At 30.4% G+C, this 18,277-nt stretch overlaps 1 protein-coding gene across 1 annotated transcript; it reads right to left on the reverse strand.

Annotated features, from left to right (window-relative positions):
• Nucleotides 1–2,563: 2,563 nt before the first annotated feature.
• Nucleotides 2,564–4,489, reverse strand: LOC145072711 (putative protein phosphatase 2C 24). Its single transcript, XM_079019176.1, has 4 exons — nucleotides 3,744–4,489; nucleotides 3,353–3,664; nucleotides 3,168–3,273; nucleotides 2,564–3,059 (listed from the first exon to the last, which is right to left on the reverse strand). Exons 1-4 carry the CDS (start codon nucleotides 4,230–4,232, stop codon nucleotides 2,734–2,736), a joined length of 1,233 nt encoding a protein of 410 aa, XP_078875302.1. The 5' UTR covers nucleotides 4,233–4,489; the 3' UTR covers nucleotides 2,564–2,733.
• Nucleotides 4,490–18,277: the final 13,788 nt, after the last annotated feature.

Here is an 18,277-nt window from a genome sequence, read left to right on the forward strand (position 1 = left end):
AAGTGATGTAAATTTGACTAAGCTCCTTAGATAGTTCCATTCGGTAGGTCACCTTGTCTATCCTAGCCACTACTCGAAATGGTCAGATAAATCGAGGGCCCAATTTTCCCCTCTTCCTAAAGCGTATCACACCCTTCTAGGGTGACTGTAACATCCCCCTCTGGTACGTATCACAATATTTTTCGCTTTGGGCTCCTGACACGAAAACTTACCAGGGGGCCACCCATCCCTGAATTGCTCTCGCCCGGGCATGTTTAACTGCAGATTTCTTATGGGATATGTTGTCTTCACGACTTTAAAACACGTTATGACGGGGAATATATCCACACCCCTTATAAGAAAATGTTTCGTTCTCCTTCCTAGCCGATGTGGGATCAGGTGCAGCTAACCTGCCCGCCTTCACTCCCTCTTATAGTTTTTGACGTTCCCGTCGAACACATCGACTCGTGCCCTGACTCTGATACCATTGTAACATCCCCCTTTGACACGTATCAAAATATTATCCGCTTTAGGCTCGCGGCACGAAAACTTCCCAGAGGGCCATCCATCCCTGGATTGCTCTTGCCCGAGCACGCTTAACTGCAAAGTTCTTATTTGATATGCTGCCTTCGCAGTTTTAAAACGTGTTGTGACAGAGAACTCTGTCTAGTTTAATGCAATATAAGAAAATTTTTGATATAGTTGTATAGAATATACAATAATAATATCTCATTCTATTGAATTCTATAAAACAATATATTATAAATTATAAATATATACAAGAACCAAATTGTTGTATGAACAGGAGCTAAAAGTACAACCCTCAATGCACAATGTATAAGTGTTTAATGTGGTAAGTTCAAGTTTAGTCCCTCGCTTTGTATAATCCGTTCCCCTTTATTTTGTAAAATAATATTTCTTTTTATTTTTAAAATATCACTTTCACCCTCCACCTTTGTAAAATGTCACTTTCACTCATTCTCTTTCTAAACTTTCGTATTTATTTCGTAGTATATATAAATACGATTTTCTACCATCTACTTTGCAGACTGCATTTCCGACCCCTCTTTTTTATAAATGTACATATGTCAATGTGTAAAAAGTATTTTAATCCTTTAACTTCGTATAATCGATTACTTGCAACCGTTATATTTTGTAAAATAGTCCTTACTTTTTAAAATATCACATTCAAACACTCCCTAAAATGTTAATTTCGCTCCTTCATATTTCATCCTTCAACTTCGTTTAATTCATCATTTGAAACCTTTTTATTTTATAAAATGATATCTTTCATCTTTTTATTTTTTAAAATATCATTTTCACCTCTTAATTTTCTAAAGTTCCGTATTAACCCCCCATCGCCGTAATATATATAATTTTCCCTGCCTTACTTTTTTAATACAAAATAAAAAAATCACGTAAAAACTCACGCCAAATGTATCTGAAGTAATTATTTGAAACTTTTCTTTTTTGTTTTTATGTAAGACTTGTCATTAATTTTCAATATATGTTAATAGATTGATATTGTTGGTTATTTTATTTTATTTCTTTAGAAGTAATTATTTGAAACTTTTCTTTTGTTTAGGCAAAGAATGAGGGCCAGGTTTGTGCCAGCACATAACCTGGATCGTGACGCAGCATCCTTAGTGGGTCCCACTCGTATCTCACTTTGTCCCACATGACGCCCTTACACCTTTGAAAATACAGCATCTTTCATTCTCCACCCTTCTTTTTAAAATTTTCTATTTTTGGAAACAATTGTCCTTTTCATTTCACTTTATGATCCAGTATTTTTCATCTTCAATTTTCTATCAAGTAACGGTCACAGTAAGAGCATACAACATCGTTTAGCATTGCCATCACATCCACATTATGTGGTTGATGGACAAGATATATCACATGATGATAAGTTCCTCATGTTCCAAAGCACTGTCAATAGCACAAATGTAAGCTTGTGTTTACGTTCATATCAATGTAACCACACATTTTATGCACTTGTGTTCCTAGCAAAGCTCATAACATGATTTGAGAAGTCCAGTTACGCTCATGTTTGTCTGAATTACAACCAGTTACCTAGCATCCTCCATTATAAGGTTTTAGTTTCCATCCCACAATTGGAGTGCTTTAGCTCTTGTTTCCAGCATTTTCATCGATATTTTCATAGTTGTCCACTACATAATTCCAACTTCTCAGTTCCATCAAATAATTCAAACACTCACCCTTGGAGCATTATCCAGCCACTCAACAACTTGCGTTCTTAGTACCATATTCCACAAGCCTATAACACTCGTGCTATGACATTCACCTTATGGTTTTAGTAGTACATTTGAGATGATGTTTCAACAATCATATCACGTTTGATTTCATGATCAAAACATTTGAGTGTTTTTTTTTTTTTTTTTACGAATGCCATTCATCATGCTTAATTTTAACATCCGTACCCAAATAATAAACAACGAATTAAACTGATTACACTCTTTTAATAAACTTATTAAATAATTTAGATCAAAATAATGTGACGATATTCTTCTTGAAGGTTGAAACAACGTTAAGGCAGAAAACATTAAGAAAAAACACATCGAAATGAGAATTAAGAAAGCACAACCAATTAAGTTGATGAAAAATAATTACAATCGTCTAAACTTAATTTTTCATAAAAGATGGAGATGAACATTCCATTCCCCATAGTTTCTTTTTTCAGTTTTTGCCCTCAAAAGTCGAAACACATCCAAGGCGAAATGTCATTATCATTCTTCATTTCCTCCTTAGATCGACAACCACAACACTCACATTATCCGTGCTCCGCCGTGCCAACGCCAACTTTGTCAGTAGCATCGATGCATCAGAGCAAGCTCTGTCACAGTTCTCCAACTCCGACTCTTCGCTCTCCGCCGGATTCTTCATGTTCGCCGCCGGTCTCTTCCCTTTCAGACACATTCTCGCCACTCCACACGCGGTGTCGTTTGACACCACGTCCCACAGTCCGTCACTCGCAATTATTAAACACTCATCTTCCGGCGCCCGATCTGTAATCGTCACTTCCGGCTCGCAACTCACGTAAGGTTTAAGATAATTGTCGCCTGATAAAATCAAAATTCAGTATGAAAATTGAGAATTGGAGACGACGAACTTTTTTTTTTCAAATACTTTTGAATGATATGGAAAGTAATTTACTTATTTACACTCACCGATGGCTCTAGACATGGCCAGAACTCCGAGAACTCTAGCACCTTCCCAGTATATAACTCGCCCTCCGGCAGCTTGAATCCGGTTGAGCTCATCTGGACGATCCGGCTGCAAGCAATTTTGCACGTAAAATTAGTAAAAATTCAACATAGAAACCACAAATCATTAGATGTAATTCTCAACTAACCTTGTGATCGTTTGATAGAGGCACTGCTTTTCCGTTCCGACAAAGTACAGCTCTAGAATCGCCACAATTTGCGACTATGATCTTATCAGGAGTCATGATAGCAACAACCGCCGTCGATCCAACAGCGTCGGACTCCGGCGCCTGAAGCTCGCACCGGCAGTTGCCGGCGACGGTGCCTTGGTTCCACTCTATTACTTCCTTGTCCATTCGGTTGAAACATTGCTCCATCGTTTTCGTCCATTCCGATTCCACCTTTTTGTTCAACTCTTCTTTCACAAGCAAGTGAAGCCGATCCTTACATCTGGTTGCGACCTAAAATAATCAAACGAAAAATTCAATAATCGTGAAACTTGTAACATGTTCAATTTTAGATTATGAAGTTTATACGTACATGAGAACAACCATGGCCATCGTAGACGCCAAAATAGTGCAAACTAGACGTTTGATTATCATCACTGGTTAAAAACGAAGGATGAATAGCGACAGCGTCTTCCATGTCCCTCCGCCGTCCGCAGACCGACGCAACACCGAATTTCGGAAGCGCTTCCGCGTCAATAAAAACAGCAGACCCCGAAGGTCTCAAAATTGTAGCCACTAAAGGCGTAGGCTTAACAACATCAACCCCATCGTCCTCCGTTTTCGGTTTAATTTCCGAAGTGTTACAGTTCTGGAAAGCGTCGCTGCACTCACGTGAGAACGACGCCGGGGAGATCGACAATCTCGCTTGCTTAACCCCGTTCTCCGTTTCAAGCGTCGCTACTCCGGCCACAAACTTAACACGGCGGAGCTCCATCCTTTTACGCCTCGCTGATTGAGAATTCGAGTCGCAATTCGGCGAAGCCTCGTTCTCACTCACAACCCCACAACAAATCTCCGCCATAATCCACCACCACCGCCACCCCTAAAACAGCCGTCTTTAAGTCTCCGATCATAAACAACCGATGTTCAAGAATATTTCATCACTGTACACAAAATCCTGGTGAAGATTCGTAATATATGTCGAATTGAAGGCAGAAGAGAGAGATAGAGAGAGGTGTTTAAAGGGGACACTAAAGACTAAAGAGAAACAAGAGGGACCTCAAGGGAAGCTTTTTGGTGTCGCCACGGGGTAACTGCCCGTGAAAATTTTGGGCAGGGGCAACTGATCAAGTGACGTGTGGGAGTATGTTATGAGAGTGGTTCCCCGCCTAAACACCTATCTCCCTGATCTCGGCCGTCCATCTCTGATATCATCAAACGCGTGTACTGTAAACTTTTCCGTGCGACGGACGTGGGCCAATCACAATGAAACACGGCTGGTGGAGAGTAATTTCACGGTCTGACAGGCATGTGGTCAGTCTTTTGAATTATTTTCTTTTTAATTTTCTTTTTAATTGTTTAATACTAATTTGGGGGGCTAGGGTGTACGTGGCAAGATCGTCAAGTACGAGATTGTGTAGTGTTCTCAATTCTCTGTGTGTGGGGAATTGAATTAATCTTTATTCTTTATTTATTATTCCCTTCCCATTAAGTTTTTCAAAACGGATTGAATTTTAACGAAATATCTTTTCAAATTCACGTTTTTATATATTTGTTAATTATATATTATTAACATCGGTTATAAATTATAGCCTGTAAGATTTTATGTATTTTATATTATTCCTGCTTTAAGGTTTTAGATATTTAACAGTTATTTAAAAATAATTATTATCAACGTGTATGTAATTCTATGATAATACGTATTTATACTGTTGTACTTAATTATATTGTTATATGGTAATACGTATATATACTTTTTTTGTACATGTTGAAAAGGAGAGGAAGGTTTTTAGAAGTAAAAGATCGTGGAAGTCGTACAAACACCGAAAAACTAAAATTACAACCGAAGAACAACAAAGTCTGAAAAACTATAACGACCTAAGGATTATTTCTGTTGAACTTAAACTTGGATCTCATAATGACTTAATGAGTTATGTGAAACACTTTTGTACTTATTTGGACTAGTCGTATATACACGTATGTTGCGAAACCTAGGGATAATATATAAAATACATTATATTTTATGATACACCGGTTTAAAGTTAAACGTTTCTTTTTCTCAAAATAACTTATATTTTTATTTTTACGATTTGACACTTTTAAAAATAATCACCGGTAACCTTTCGGTATTACATAATTTTTTCGAGCGGCCCTTAACCTTTTTTTAGGGGTAAGAATAGAACGGGACCTAAACCGAACCGGTACCGACCCAAGATTTATGAATATTGAATTGGGTGGAAAGTCGATACCGAACACGACAGAACTAATACTACTAGTACAGGTACCGGTTTTCAATACTAGCACAGATACTGAATCCCGAATCTCATGATTTTAGAGTGCCGATTACAATCCATATAAACATAAACAGTATCGGTTTAAATCGGAATTTTCGGTACTTTTCTCACCCTTATTTTTTTCTTTTTGGAAAGAAGCCTCTAACATTTTTTACATTAAAAACTATTATGCATTTGAAAAAATATTCCGTTTTAACACATAATTTTCATACTTTTCTTGTTGTTGATACTTATGATTTTTTTGATGGGTTTTAATATTAAAATTTGAAGGAGACATCTTATTTTTTTAAAACAAAAAGAAATGATGTCATAACTAATTAGTGTTAGACAATATGTATAACAAAATTTATTTGATTGATGATTAAAGATTGTAGCAAATAAAAACTATCTAATATCCTTTGACATCTTAGAATATTTTTGAACTAAATATCACAATTTTCAAACACTAATCTATAAAATCAAAACTCCCAAAAAAAAAAACAAAAATTTGCCATAATATTTATGAAAATCAATATTTAAGGAACAACATACTTTCCATAATGCCTCTGTTTTTGCTAATGAGTTGAAACCAAAACCACATACGAAAGAAATTATTTGGGTTGAGTCATTTTTAACGTGGAAGTTATTAAGACCTCATTTTTAATTTTTCAATTTTTTCATGTTATCTCATACTTCACAATTGCACTCTATCACTCCTAACTTCTCACGACATCTTCATCCGTTTCTTCAACTCCTACTTATTCCACTTAAACTTGTTATGAACTTTGGATATTCTGCTTAATTATTTACTTTTGACTTGCTTTATCCCCAACTTATCTTTCATCATGTTTAGAGGGTGTTTGGATAGGAAAAAAAATTGTTGGTATTGTTTATTGCTTATTCCCACCACAATAAACCAAGTTTAAGTGTTTGGATAAAAATCCTTAAAAATCAGCTTATTGTGGTAGGAATAAGCTAAATAAGCTGATTTTAATAAACATTTCTCTCCTTGCTTATTGCTATTATTCCCACCACAAACATTTTTGCAAAAACTGTTTATTCCTACCGCAATAAGCTAATAAGCAATAAGGTAATAAACTATAAACTAATTTATCCAAACACCCTCTTAGTGTTCCAACCCAACATGACACAACACGTTTACAAAGTTTAAACGTTAAACTTACTAACTGGATACGAACTAAACGGGTAATGTTTGCAAGGTTTATCCCTACGAATGTATTTAACATGTTTACTGTTTCAACGAGATATGTTTGTGAGGTCTACATGTATAAATGTACTTTGGTCCATTTGATAGTGGTACAAGCTATGGAAATGACTCTTAAATTCTAGTACCATTGGATTTCATTAGAGTCCGCAAACCATGAATTCATTTAGAAATAAGTTAGTGTAGTATTTTTACTAGAAGGATTAATATTTCTTGGTTCAGTATGCTAGAAAAGATACGGTGTCTAATCGATTCTACCCTTAAAGAAGAGCAACAACAAAGTTATTATTAGATAACTTTACAATCACATTCGATTCTTTATGAAGACCATACCAAACTGATCTTTCTTAGACCGATCTTTTTTGCTCATCTTGATTTTTTTTTTGTTGGTTATGAGACAAGAAAATCTAAGTTGGATAGTCATTGCCACTCGTCAAGAATAGAGTGGAACATGTGTAATTCTAACACTTGGTTCTTACCCAAAAATCATGGACCCCAAAATGAATGATTAAATTCCGATATTGAATGGCAATAATGCTTTCAAAAAGAAGGTTGGTGTGTCCATTTTGTCTTTGCAACCTCCCTCCTAATCTTCATATATATTTCAAACAAAGATTTGGTTCCTCCAAAAAAAACAATACTAAAATCATTACAAGAAATAAATCTACTGCATATTATATAGAAAATGTTAATTTTTTTACGCTGGAGAAACAAAGATGTTTAAAATGAAATTTCGTCGCAATATATTTTTATTGATTTTTATGTGTCGACAAACCAAAAACAATAACATAATTTAAACCGAAAATTTTAAAAAACAATGCAATGTAAGTAGTATTACTAGAATCCGAATGATTTTGAATGAAAAAGAGAACCAACTATCGTTGGAGCGTGTCGTTTTCTTTGCTCGATTTTTTAGTTAAAGTTGTTCCAAGGTAGTGATTAAATTCCCAAAATTTTCTTAACTTTACTTTATATCAATTTTTCTAAAAGATGTGTCTACTTTTGGAAATACTTTGCAATGAAATATAGTCATTCTGGTTGCTTAACGATGAACATACAACTATTGATTTTGTTAAAATATCTATAATGTATTTATTAATATATTGTTGGTGTTAATAAGACCATATAAATATGTAAATTTTATTTTAATAGTCTTCAAAGTTAAAGTTATTTTATTAAATTCTTAAAAGACTATTATAAATTATCTCAACACAACAATATTTTGTCATAAATAATAATTTATGTTTTAAAAAACTATACAATTTATATATTGTACAACGTGTTAAATCATAAATTGTGTGTATGGTTTATATAGAATGTTTCAATAACTATCATTTTATTTACATAAAAATAATCTAAAATCATTATATACTTATAAAGGAAACATTTTCCAAGCACCATATTCATTTGAAACTCCCATGCATTTTTTCTTTCACCACATTCATTTGAAACTTCCATGACTTTTCAATTTCTTTCTAATAATAATTATAATTTTGTTAATTAGGTTAAATAAATATCACACCTAAAGTGTAATGATATATAAACTAAATTTCAATATTAAAATAATATATTTATTTCTATTTATAAATTTATGTTTTTAACTTTCAACATATTATATTTAATTTATTAGTTTTAATATATTGTTGGATGTTAACCATTATCATTTTTAAGATACAATTTTGGAACAATTTGTATAAAATACTTAAATTATTAATTTAAATATAACATTATAAGGTCAACTTAAATATAAATTTTAGTTTAACTTAAAACTCAAAGAATATTTTATAAATAGTTAAAAGTGATAAATTGTAGTGTCTTTCTAATAATGATTATAAGTTAGTTAATAAGGTTAAATAAATATCAAACCTAAAGTGTAATCATAAATAAACTAAATTTCAATACTAAAATGATATCTTTATATCTACTTATAAAGTTATGGCTTTAACTTTTAACATATTATACTTAATTTATTAGATTTAATATGTTGTTATATATAAACCATTATTAGTTTAAAGTTGCAACCTTTGAATAGTTTGGACAAAATACTTAAATTGCAAACTTAAATATAACATTACAATGTCAATTTAAATATAAATTTCAGTTCCACTTAAAAAAGCAAAGAATACTTTGTAAATATTTAAAATTGATAAATTATAGTGATAAATGCAAAAACTAAATTGTAATCTCAAATTAACTAAAATATTTCCTAAAGATAGTTTTATAATCGTTAAAAGTTTTCAAATAAGTAGCTTATAATAAGTTACAAAAAACAATAGTTAAAAATAACTCAATATAAATGTTTATATTGTTACCTTTAAAATCAAAAAATAATATTTGATGTTTTAAATAATTATAATGATAGAAATTAAAACATTAAGCATATAATTTTAAAAAATTAATTAAGAATAACAACAACTATAAATAACATTAAACCATATATTATATTTAAATTTATTAATGTGTAACTCACAGGTAGAAGTTATTCAAACGATTAAGATTAACAAGTTATTATATATATATATATATATATATATATATATATATATATATATATATATATATATATTATCGTATAATTTAAAGTAATCAACATATTATATTAATTTAGTATACGAATTATTATATTAAATTTAACGACGATGTTACTGTTATATTTAAAATATATATATATATATATATATATATATATATATATATATATATATATATATTTGTAAGGACTTCAACTATATAGGTGTTATCACACATTACAATGTGAACTTAAATATAAATTTATGTTCCAATTAAAAAACCAAAGAATATTTTGTAAATAGTTAAAAGTGATAAATTGTAGTGATGAATGCAAAAACTAAATTGTAATCTCAATTTAAGTAAAATATTTCCTGAAGATATTTTCATAATCGTTAAAATTTTCTAAATAAGTAGCTTAAAATAACTTACAATAGAAATAGTTAAAAATAACTTTATATAAATGATTTGTATACTAAATTGATATAATATATCGATAGAAATTAAAACATTAAGCAGATAAATTTTAAAAAATTAATAATTTGTTAATTTTTAAATCAAAAGTAATATTTGATGTTTTTAATAATCATAATGATAGAAATTAAAACATTAAGCAGATAAATTTTAAAAAATTAATTAACAATAACAATAATTATAAATAACATTAAACTATTTATTATATTTAATTTTATTTATATATAACTCGCGGGTAGAAGTCATTCAAACGATTGAGATTATGAAGTTATAATAGAAGTATATATATTATTATATAATTCGAAATAATCAATATATTATATCAATTTAGTATACAAATTATTATATCAAATTTAACATCATTATTGTTATATTTAAAAAAAAAAACATATATTTGCAAAGACTTCAAATATATATGTGTTTCTGCGCAACGCGCAGACATTCGCCTAGTTATTTATATATTTATGTATATTCTGAGAAGAGGTATAGTATCAATAACTATTTGAGATTTTTCTTAATGAACGCATCCAAAAATTATAATATTTGGTTTAAGTGAATTTTGTTGAGTTTTTGTTTTACTTAAATACAATACATAAAAGTCCTTTTATTGCAATAAATTATAAAAATTTAGACATCAGACTAAAATCAACATATTTTATAATAACCGTTAGTGTGCAAATAAATGAGTGTATATTACAATCACATTTATAATAAAAACCTTAGTATAGCTTAAAGAGAGGTTAAATATCCTACCAACTTAAAACAAAATATGTTGATTTCAGGTAGGGGTGGCAAATCGGATCATCGTGTCGTGTTTTTGTTTGACACGACACGACACGATATCGTATTTTTTTTAACAAACATGAAAATGAATCAATTAAAAAACGACAAACACGACACGACACGACAAATATAACATAATTAAAAAAAATAGTTTATTTAATTAATATTTAATGATACATAATACAAAAAACAGGACAAACACGAAAAACACAACAAATAAATATTAAATCGTGTCAATTTCGTGTCTAATTTTAAACACGACACGACATGGTATCGTGTTTTTTATACTTAACACGAACACTACACGAATTCGAATTTCAGTTTCGTCCAATTTCGTTTCGTGTCGTGTTTTTTTTATCGTGCCGTGTCAACAATTGTCACCCATAATTTCAGGTTAAATAATGATATACTTGAAGATTTTTATTATTTCGGAGAATTAAAGTATGTTTTTAAAAATAATATAAAAATTGATTAACTAAAATCAAAATTAATGTATAGACGTTATTATTTATTTAAACTCATAAAACGTTATTTCTATTAATAGGATTATTTACATCATTAATTATCCTTTTATTCGTTATTATTTATTTAAACTCATAAAACGTTATTCCTATTAATCGGATTATTTACATCATTACATATGCTTTTGTTCATCGGGAAGGACAATATCTTTGGATTCCTTTTATAGGAAAGAAAGAAAAACTTTTTCTTTAGTTTTATTTTTAATTATTGCTAAAACTAGCATACAAGCTTTCATCATCAACAAATATTATATGCATCGATCATCTATGGTTTTATCAAGTGATTAAATTAATTTCATATAATCCATCTAAAAAGAATAAAATAGAGATATTAACTAAAATAATCATATTTTAAGTTAACATTATAGAAAATACCTATTTCTTTTAATGACCAATATATTTGAAAGGGTAAGTCCACAACATTTAAAAGTATTTTTTCTAGCAGATAGATATATTTCGTTCTGAAATTTTAAAAATGAAAGAAAAAAAACTTTGGATATCCAAAACAAATTCAATTAACAGTTTTAGAATTTCGAGAAAATATTTTATTTTTTTATTAAAATCTAATAAAATTCTAAATAAACATAACAAATAGGTGGATGCGATGCGATCATGTCAGGTTCTTCCCTTTTGAACTAGAAGTACCTAAAAAAACATTTAAACATAAACTCTAAACACAAAACTTAGTGAGCTTCCCAAAATACAACATATCATACATACACATCATGCATACATATCAACCTAAAGCTATAACGGGTATATTTCACCCCTGATTCCCTTCCGACTGTCTGAGTCCCTTCTGACTCCCTCGGTATCTTTCAATCGCTACGAGTCTATTTCACCCTACATCTGAGCATAAATTCATATTAGTATGAGTTATAAAGACAACAAGCACATACAGACATGCCAATAACTATCATCCTACGACATAACAGTTATTCAATATATTCAATAACTATCGTTTGGGTTATATCTTTTGTGTATTGTTCAATATATTCAATAACTGTGTATCACATCAAACGTCGGTACTGGTGTTTCCACCGCCGGTCGGGGATGTGACAAACCGGTACACTAAGGTACAAAAGTCTGCATGTGGAAAGAGTTAGAGATTTCAACCAATTGTGTGAAGAATTTGTCGGACATTTTGTACGGTAGATAAAATATACATGTATATAGCAGATGTACAAGCTATTCTACGATGTCGAATTAAACACTATTGAACAATATACAATAGTATTTAGGGTAAATGACACAAAAAACACTCTTTTTACACAGAAATTCGATTTTGACACCGTGTTTTTTTTGTATCAATTTTGACACTGTGTTTTCCAATTTGTTATAATTCTGACCACTTGACCGGTTAACCAGGTTACATGTTGACGTGGCATGATGACGTGTCAGTTTTGATGACGTGACATGATGACATGATATGCTGACGTGTCAAAATTGAATTTTTTTCTCCACAAAAAACACTAAGTTTTCACTTTTTTCGATTTTGACACTAAGTTTAATTTTTTATTTCAATTTCGACACTATGTTTTTTTTTGTTCCAATCGAACATCATTTATCAAATTTTGTTCAATTTTGTCTATTTTCCATTTGAAACCATATAAATATATTTTTTTTATTACATTTTAAACCGTATAAACATATTTTTTTCGTTTAAAAACCACATTTTAAAGTTGCATATTTAATATAAAATACAATTTTTATATAACTAATACATATTTATACATAAAAATATGGTTTGAGTGTAAAAAAAATGTATTTATACAAAACTATGGTTTTTAAATGAAAAAAAAACATATTTATACGGTTTAAATGTATTTAAAAAATATTTATACGGTTTCAAATAAAAAATTGTCAACATTGAACAAAATTGGAAAAAAATGATGTTCGATTTGGAACAAAAAACATAGTGTCAAAGTTGAAAGAAAAAATTAAACTTAGTGTAAAAATCGAAAAAAAAAAAATGAAAACTTAATGTTTTTTATGAGAAAAAAGTTCAGTTTTGACACGTCAGCATATCATGTAATCATGCCACGTCAGCATGCAACCTAATTAACCGGTCAAGTGGTCAGAATTGTAACAAATTGGAAAACATAGTGTCAAAATTGACACAAAAAAAACTCGGTGTCAAAATCGAATTTCTGTATAAAAGAAGTGTTTTTATGCCATTTACCCTAGTATTTAACAAGAAAAACAACAAAATATGGCAGTGTAATTTGCATAAAACAAATCGTTTTCATTTACTTATTTACCAATGGAGCAACAGTTTTCTCTGTACTAGAATTTATTTATATTTTCAAAATTATATAAAAATTCTTACCATTCGGCCAAATCTTTAATGAGTTTTTCAAATTTGAATGTGGCCAAATTCTTATTTAATTATCATATATTCATATCAATATTCAATCTGAATTCGAAGTGTTGCTATTGGTGAAATGATGTTTAGTATTTTTAATTTTTTATCAATGGTATTAGTTAACCATGATTAGCCTAGCCATACTCCAATATTTGCAAATGTTGTGTTCTTGCCTAGACTAGATATGATACTTAAATATTTTAATGTCTTCTTTATTATGACAGTTACAAAGGGCCAACTTACATATACTTTACATTCTACTAAACTACCTATTTATCCATCATTGGAGACTTGAAGCCTCTAACTTTTTTGGTGGCTATATTTCTAACATCTGATACTGTCATATCAAAAACCTTTTGGTATGTAAATATGTAAAAATCTAATATATGTTGAAATGTTACTGGCATTTTAAAAAATGAACTATAAAAATTGATCCATATAAATTGTAATTTGGTTTGTTCATATCAAGTTTGATTTAATTTGGAGAGAAAATGACATAAAAGCCCTTAAGTTTTCACAAAAATGTCGGTTTTATCCTTGGACGTGTTTTATGTCTAGTAAAGCCTGGAGTTTTGTTTAATTTGTTTATTTTTACTATTGTAACCGATTTCCAGGTAACCTACCGGTTACCTAATATGAGTAAAGCCCTTAAATTTTCAAAAATATTCGGATTTACCCTTGCATTGATTATTATTATTATTATTATTATTATTATTATTATTATTATTATAATAATAATAATAATAATAATAATAATCAAAATAACAATCAAGGTAAGGGTAAATCCGAATATTTTTGAAAAACTTAAGGGTAAATCCGAACATTTTTGAAAATATAAGGGCTTTACTGGCATTATGTAACCGGCAGGTACCTAGAAACCGGCTACAAAGGTAAAAATGACCAAATCAAACAAAACTTCGGGCTTTACTGCACATAAAACACGTCAAAAGGTAAAACCAATATTTTTATGAAACTTAAGGGCTTTTATGTCATTTTCCCTAATTTAGACCGTTCATAAATCATTATCCATACATATGTTGTACCGGACCGAAGTGTTCCACTCAAACGAACATCACTACAAACACACTATGAACTCAATGTGTAAGAGATTTAATTTCCTAAATAGTTATCAAAATGATATTTTCTTTTTTAATACAAAACACTATTACTTAGTTTTTAGAAGTGATGCGTGGTAAGTGGGACAAATCAAGTGCAACGATTTGAAGCTCTCCGATATAAATTATGTTCTTATGATGTTATTATATGTAATTGAGATTAAAAATTGCAATTATTTTTTAAAGTCCGTTTAATTAATATATGCTAGTAATTATAATCGACAGACATGTCGGTTTTGTATTTGGATTCATTATAAGGATATTTAAACAGTATGCATGTCATGTTTATGGTGTGTTTTTTATGTGGTCAAATTAAAAGTCAGATTGTGCATACCATCATGGTATGACATGACAGGATGTAGTGTGTGCAACGCCATGGCATGCAAGAACCCTTCTTTAGCTTCTTTAATGTACAAGACAACATGCATATTAGTGTGGTGATGTGAAGTGGTAAGTTTTTCTTAACTGATGGAAAATTGTGATGATTTAAAACTAAGATGACAATAACTTTTGATCTGATCTAATATGTATAACTGAGGGGTATATATAAGTGATAGCCTAACCATGTAACCAAACTATTGAAACTTGGTATATCCAATGATTGTTTTCTGTAAAGCTTTTTACTATTTAAAAAAACCTTTTTATTATTTGAGAAGAAAATGTATTTTAAACGTTACTTCAAAAATTTTATTTTTTACTAACCTTTTAATTTATTTTTTAGAATTTGTCATATGATCATTACATTTTATTTTATACCGTAATTTTGTTTTGATATTATATTTCTTTTAGGTTTTATATTTAGGTAATTAATTGATTTAATAAACAAAATAAAAATTAATATATGAAAAAGTCATACAATTTAAATATAATTGTTAAAAGTTTCAAACTCTAATATATATATATATATATATATATATATATATATATATATATATATATATATTATAAACATCACGGTTAACTAATCTTTTATTTTTATTTTAAATTTTTTTAACTACATATGTTAATTTTTATTATTTATATAGTTTTGAAAAAAAAGAAAAACTAACAAATGTTAGTAAAAGAAATACCCTACAAACATCTAAGATAGAAAAAGGATAATTAATTGCTTTTTTTTCGAAAATGTTAATAGTTGGAGAAAGCTATTATGCCAAATTAATTTTTCGAATCGTCGTGAATCTGATCCGTAGAGGTATCTTGATTTTTTCGTCTAGGTGTCAATTCTACACCTTGGAAGATGAATGAGTGGATCATCTATTCTTTGGTTGTAATTGTGCTCAGACGATATGGAATTGGTTTAGTGTGGCAAACAAGAAGGTGTTATTTTTGAAACGTGCCCTTATGTACTTGGCGGTAGGGATGTGCATCGGAAGCGTAATCGCCTCGAAACTGTTGGTTCTGAAACCGGAACCACTTTAAGTGGTTCCGGTTCTCAGTTTTTCGGGACCACTACTCGTTGGGTACCCGCCGGAACCGGTTTATATATATATATATATATATATATATATATATGTGTGTGTGTGTGTGTGTGTGTTACTTAGATCGATTTAGAATATATTGGTCCGATTTTGTCCCTCTTTGGTCCGAATTGATTTGATTTCAATCAAACTAAATTGTTGTTTTATGACTTTATCGAGAAAAGTTCACAAAATTAATGTAACCGAGTTACCCGTGACTAGTTCCAAATATTTAAAGATTGCCTAGAACGGTTCCAGTTCCGGTTCTAACTTTCTAGGAACCGTCGGTTCCGGTTCTCACCAAATGAGGTGGGTACCCGCCTATGCTCATCCCTATTTGGGCGGTGTGATAGATTTGGAGAGCTAGAAATGGAGTTATGTTTAAGAATTTTAAACAGACTCATTTAAATACGGCGGATGACATTCAATCTTTGGTCTTTAATCCGATCAAACATAATTCTAATTTAAATGTTTTAGATTGGCGTCAAATAGCGTTGCTCACTTTTATTTAACTGTTTCTTGTAATTTTTAGTTCTTACATCTTGCTAGTTTTTTTATTGCATTCAATTGTTCTAAGAAAAGTTAATAGAAAAATAATGTAAGGATAATAAAAAAAATAATACTGTCAAAAAATTAAAAAAAAAAATACTAATTTTCATAAATGGTTCCAATAGTTTCTCAAGTTTCATCTCTAACATTTTTCGGTTTCATGAAGAGTCCATGTGGGTTCAGTTTCGTGCATTGTTGGTTCCTTAGCCAGATAAAAAGACTTTTATACCCTTTTATTTTATTTTATATTTTCTTTTAGCTAATATTAACATTAAAAAACACCCCCACAGCCACCACGATCAATGTTTTAAAAACCGGTTTCAACAGGCACGTCAAACCGATTGGATCGGGAAAGGGGGAGGGAGCGGTTTAATTATCACCGATTTTACATCGATTTCTGAACCGGATTGAACCAAAAAAACCGGCCGGTTGAACCAGTCAAAATAAACTGGTTAAACCGAATAAAAACACATAAAAAAACCACTTACATAATAAACTTTAGTGATTTTTTTTCAAATCTTTTGAGTTTTCTCTAGATAAAACATATGGTAAATGTTATAATTTTTTTGATGTGTTTCTATTCATCTAAAACTATATTTTGTTTTGGTATTATACTTTTTTTGACATATATGAATTGATGCAAAGCAGTAAAACTTATAGTTATGCGTTATTTTAATGTATTTGGATTCTTCTACAACTTATTTTTATATGTATTTTTAGTGTTTGAACTTGTAAACATCAAATCATGATTTATATATGTATGTATGTGTAAGAAAATAGAAAAAAATGGAAAATATAGAAACCGATTGACCAAGCGGTCGAATCGGTTGAACCGGGAACCGGTCGCCATATCGATTCAACTAAAAAACCGGTTTTTAAAACATTGACCTCGATCCTCAACCCCTACCCCCAATTACACCCCAATTGAGTACGTACCGGAAATAAAGCTACCCCAACACTTTCTTCCTTCCTCATCTCCAACAAACCTCTCTCATCATCGAACCACCATCCCGTTTTCAAGACCTAATTACTCCACAGTCCAAACCTTTGTTCATTTTCATCTCCATTCAAACTTCTCTTCATCTTCATATTCATCTATAAAACTGGAGTCCGTCATAGTTCCCATTCTATGGTTTATTATCTCACCTATTTAGTGATAGGTTGAAGACGATGGCAACCAAGGGAAAGAGACAAACATTAAGGACGATTAGGAAGAAAGGCATTCATTTTTCGTTTCTCACTTATGTTTTTAGGTTAGAGTAAAGAACATCATCGAAAATTGGGGAATAAACGAAGATGGTGACAAATCTAAAATGTACTCAGATGAAATGATTTTGATTATCTTCATATCCGTCTTACTAGGTTGTTCAATTGTTTGGGAGGAATTGATGAGATACCCGAATTGGAGACTTGAAATCGGTTCGATCCCTTCATCTCCAATAACCCCACCATCGTTTTCCCTTCTGATACTGGTCGATTCGTTCATATGCAACAAACCCACCACAACACCACCATCTATGGTCCCCCACATCATCACCCTTATCATCCACTATCCAATGATCTCCGCATCTCTACTTTTGGATCGCAATGAACCCCATACCACCGCCTCTGAAAATTCTAGAACAAAGGGAATCTTT

The sequence above is a fragment of the Lactuca serriola genome, chromosome 9 (assembly GCF_051521515.1).
Source record: "Lactuca serriola cultivar US96UC23 chromosome 9, Lser_US96UC23_V15, whole genome shotgun sequence".
NCBI lineage: Eukaryota > Viridiplantae > Streptophyta > Magnoliopsida > Asterales > Asteraceae > Lactuca > Lactuca serriola.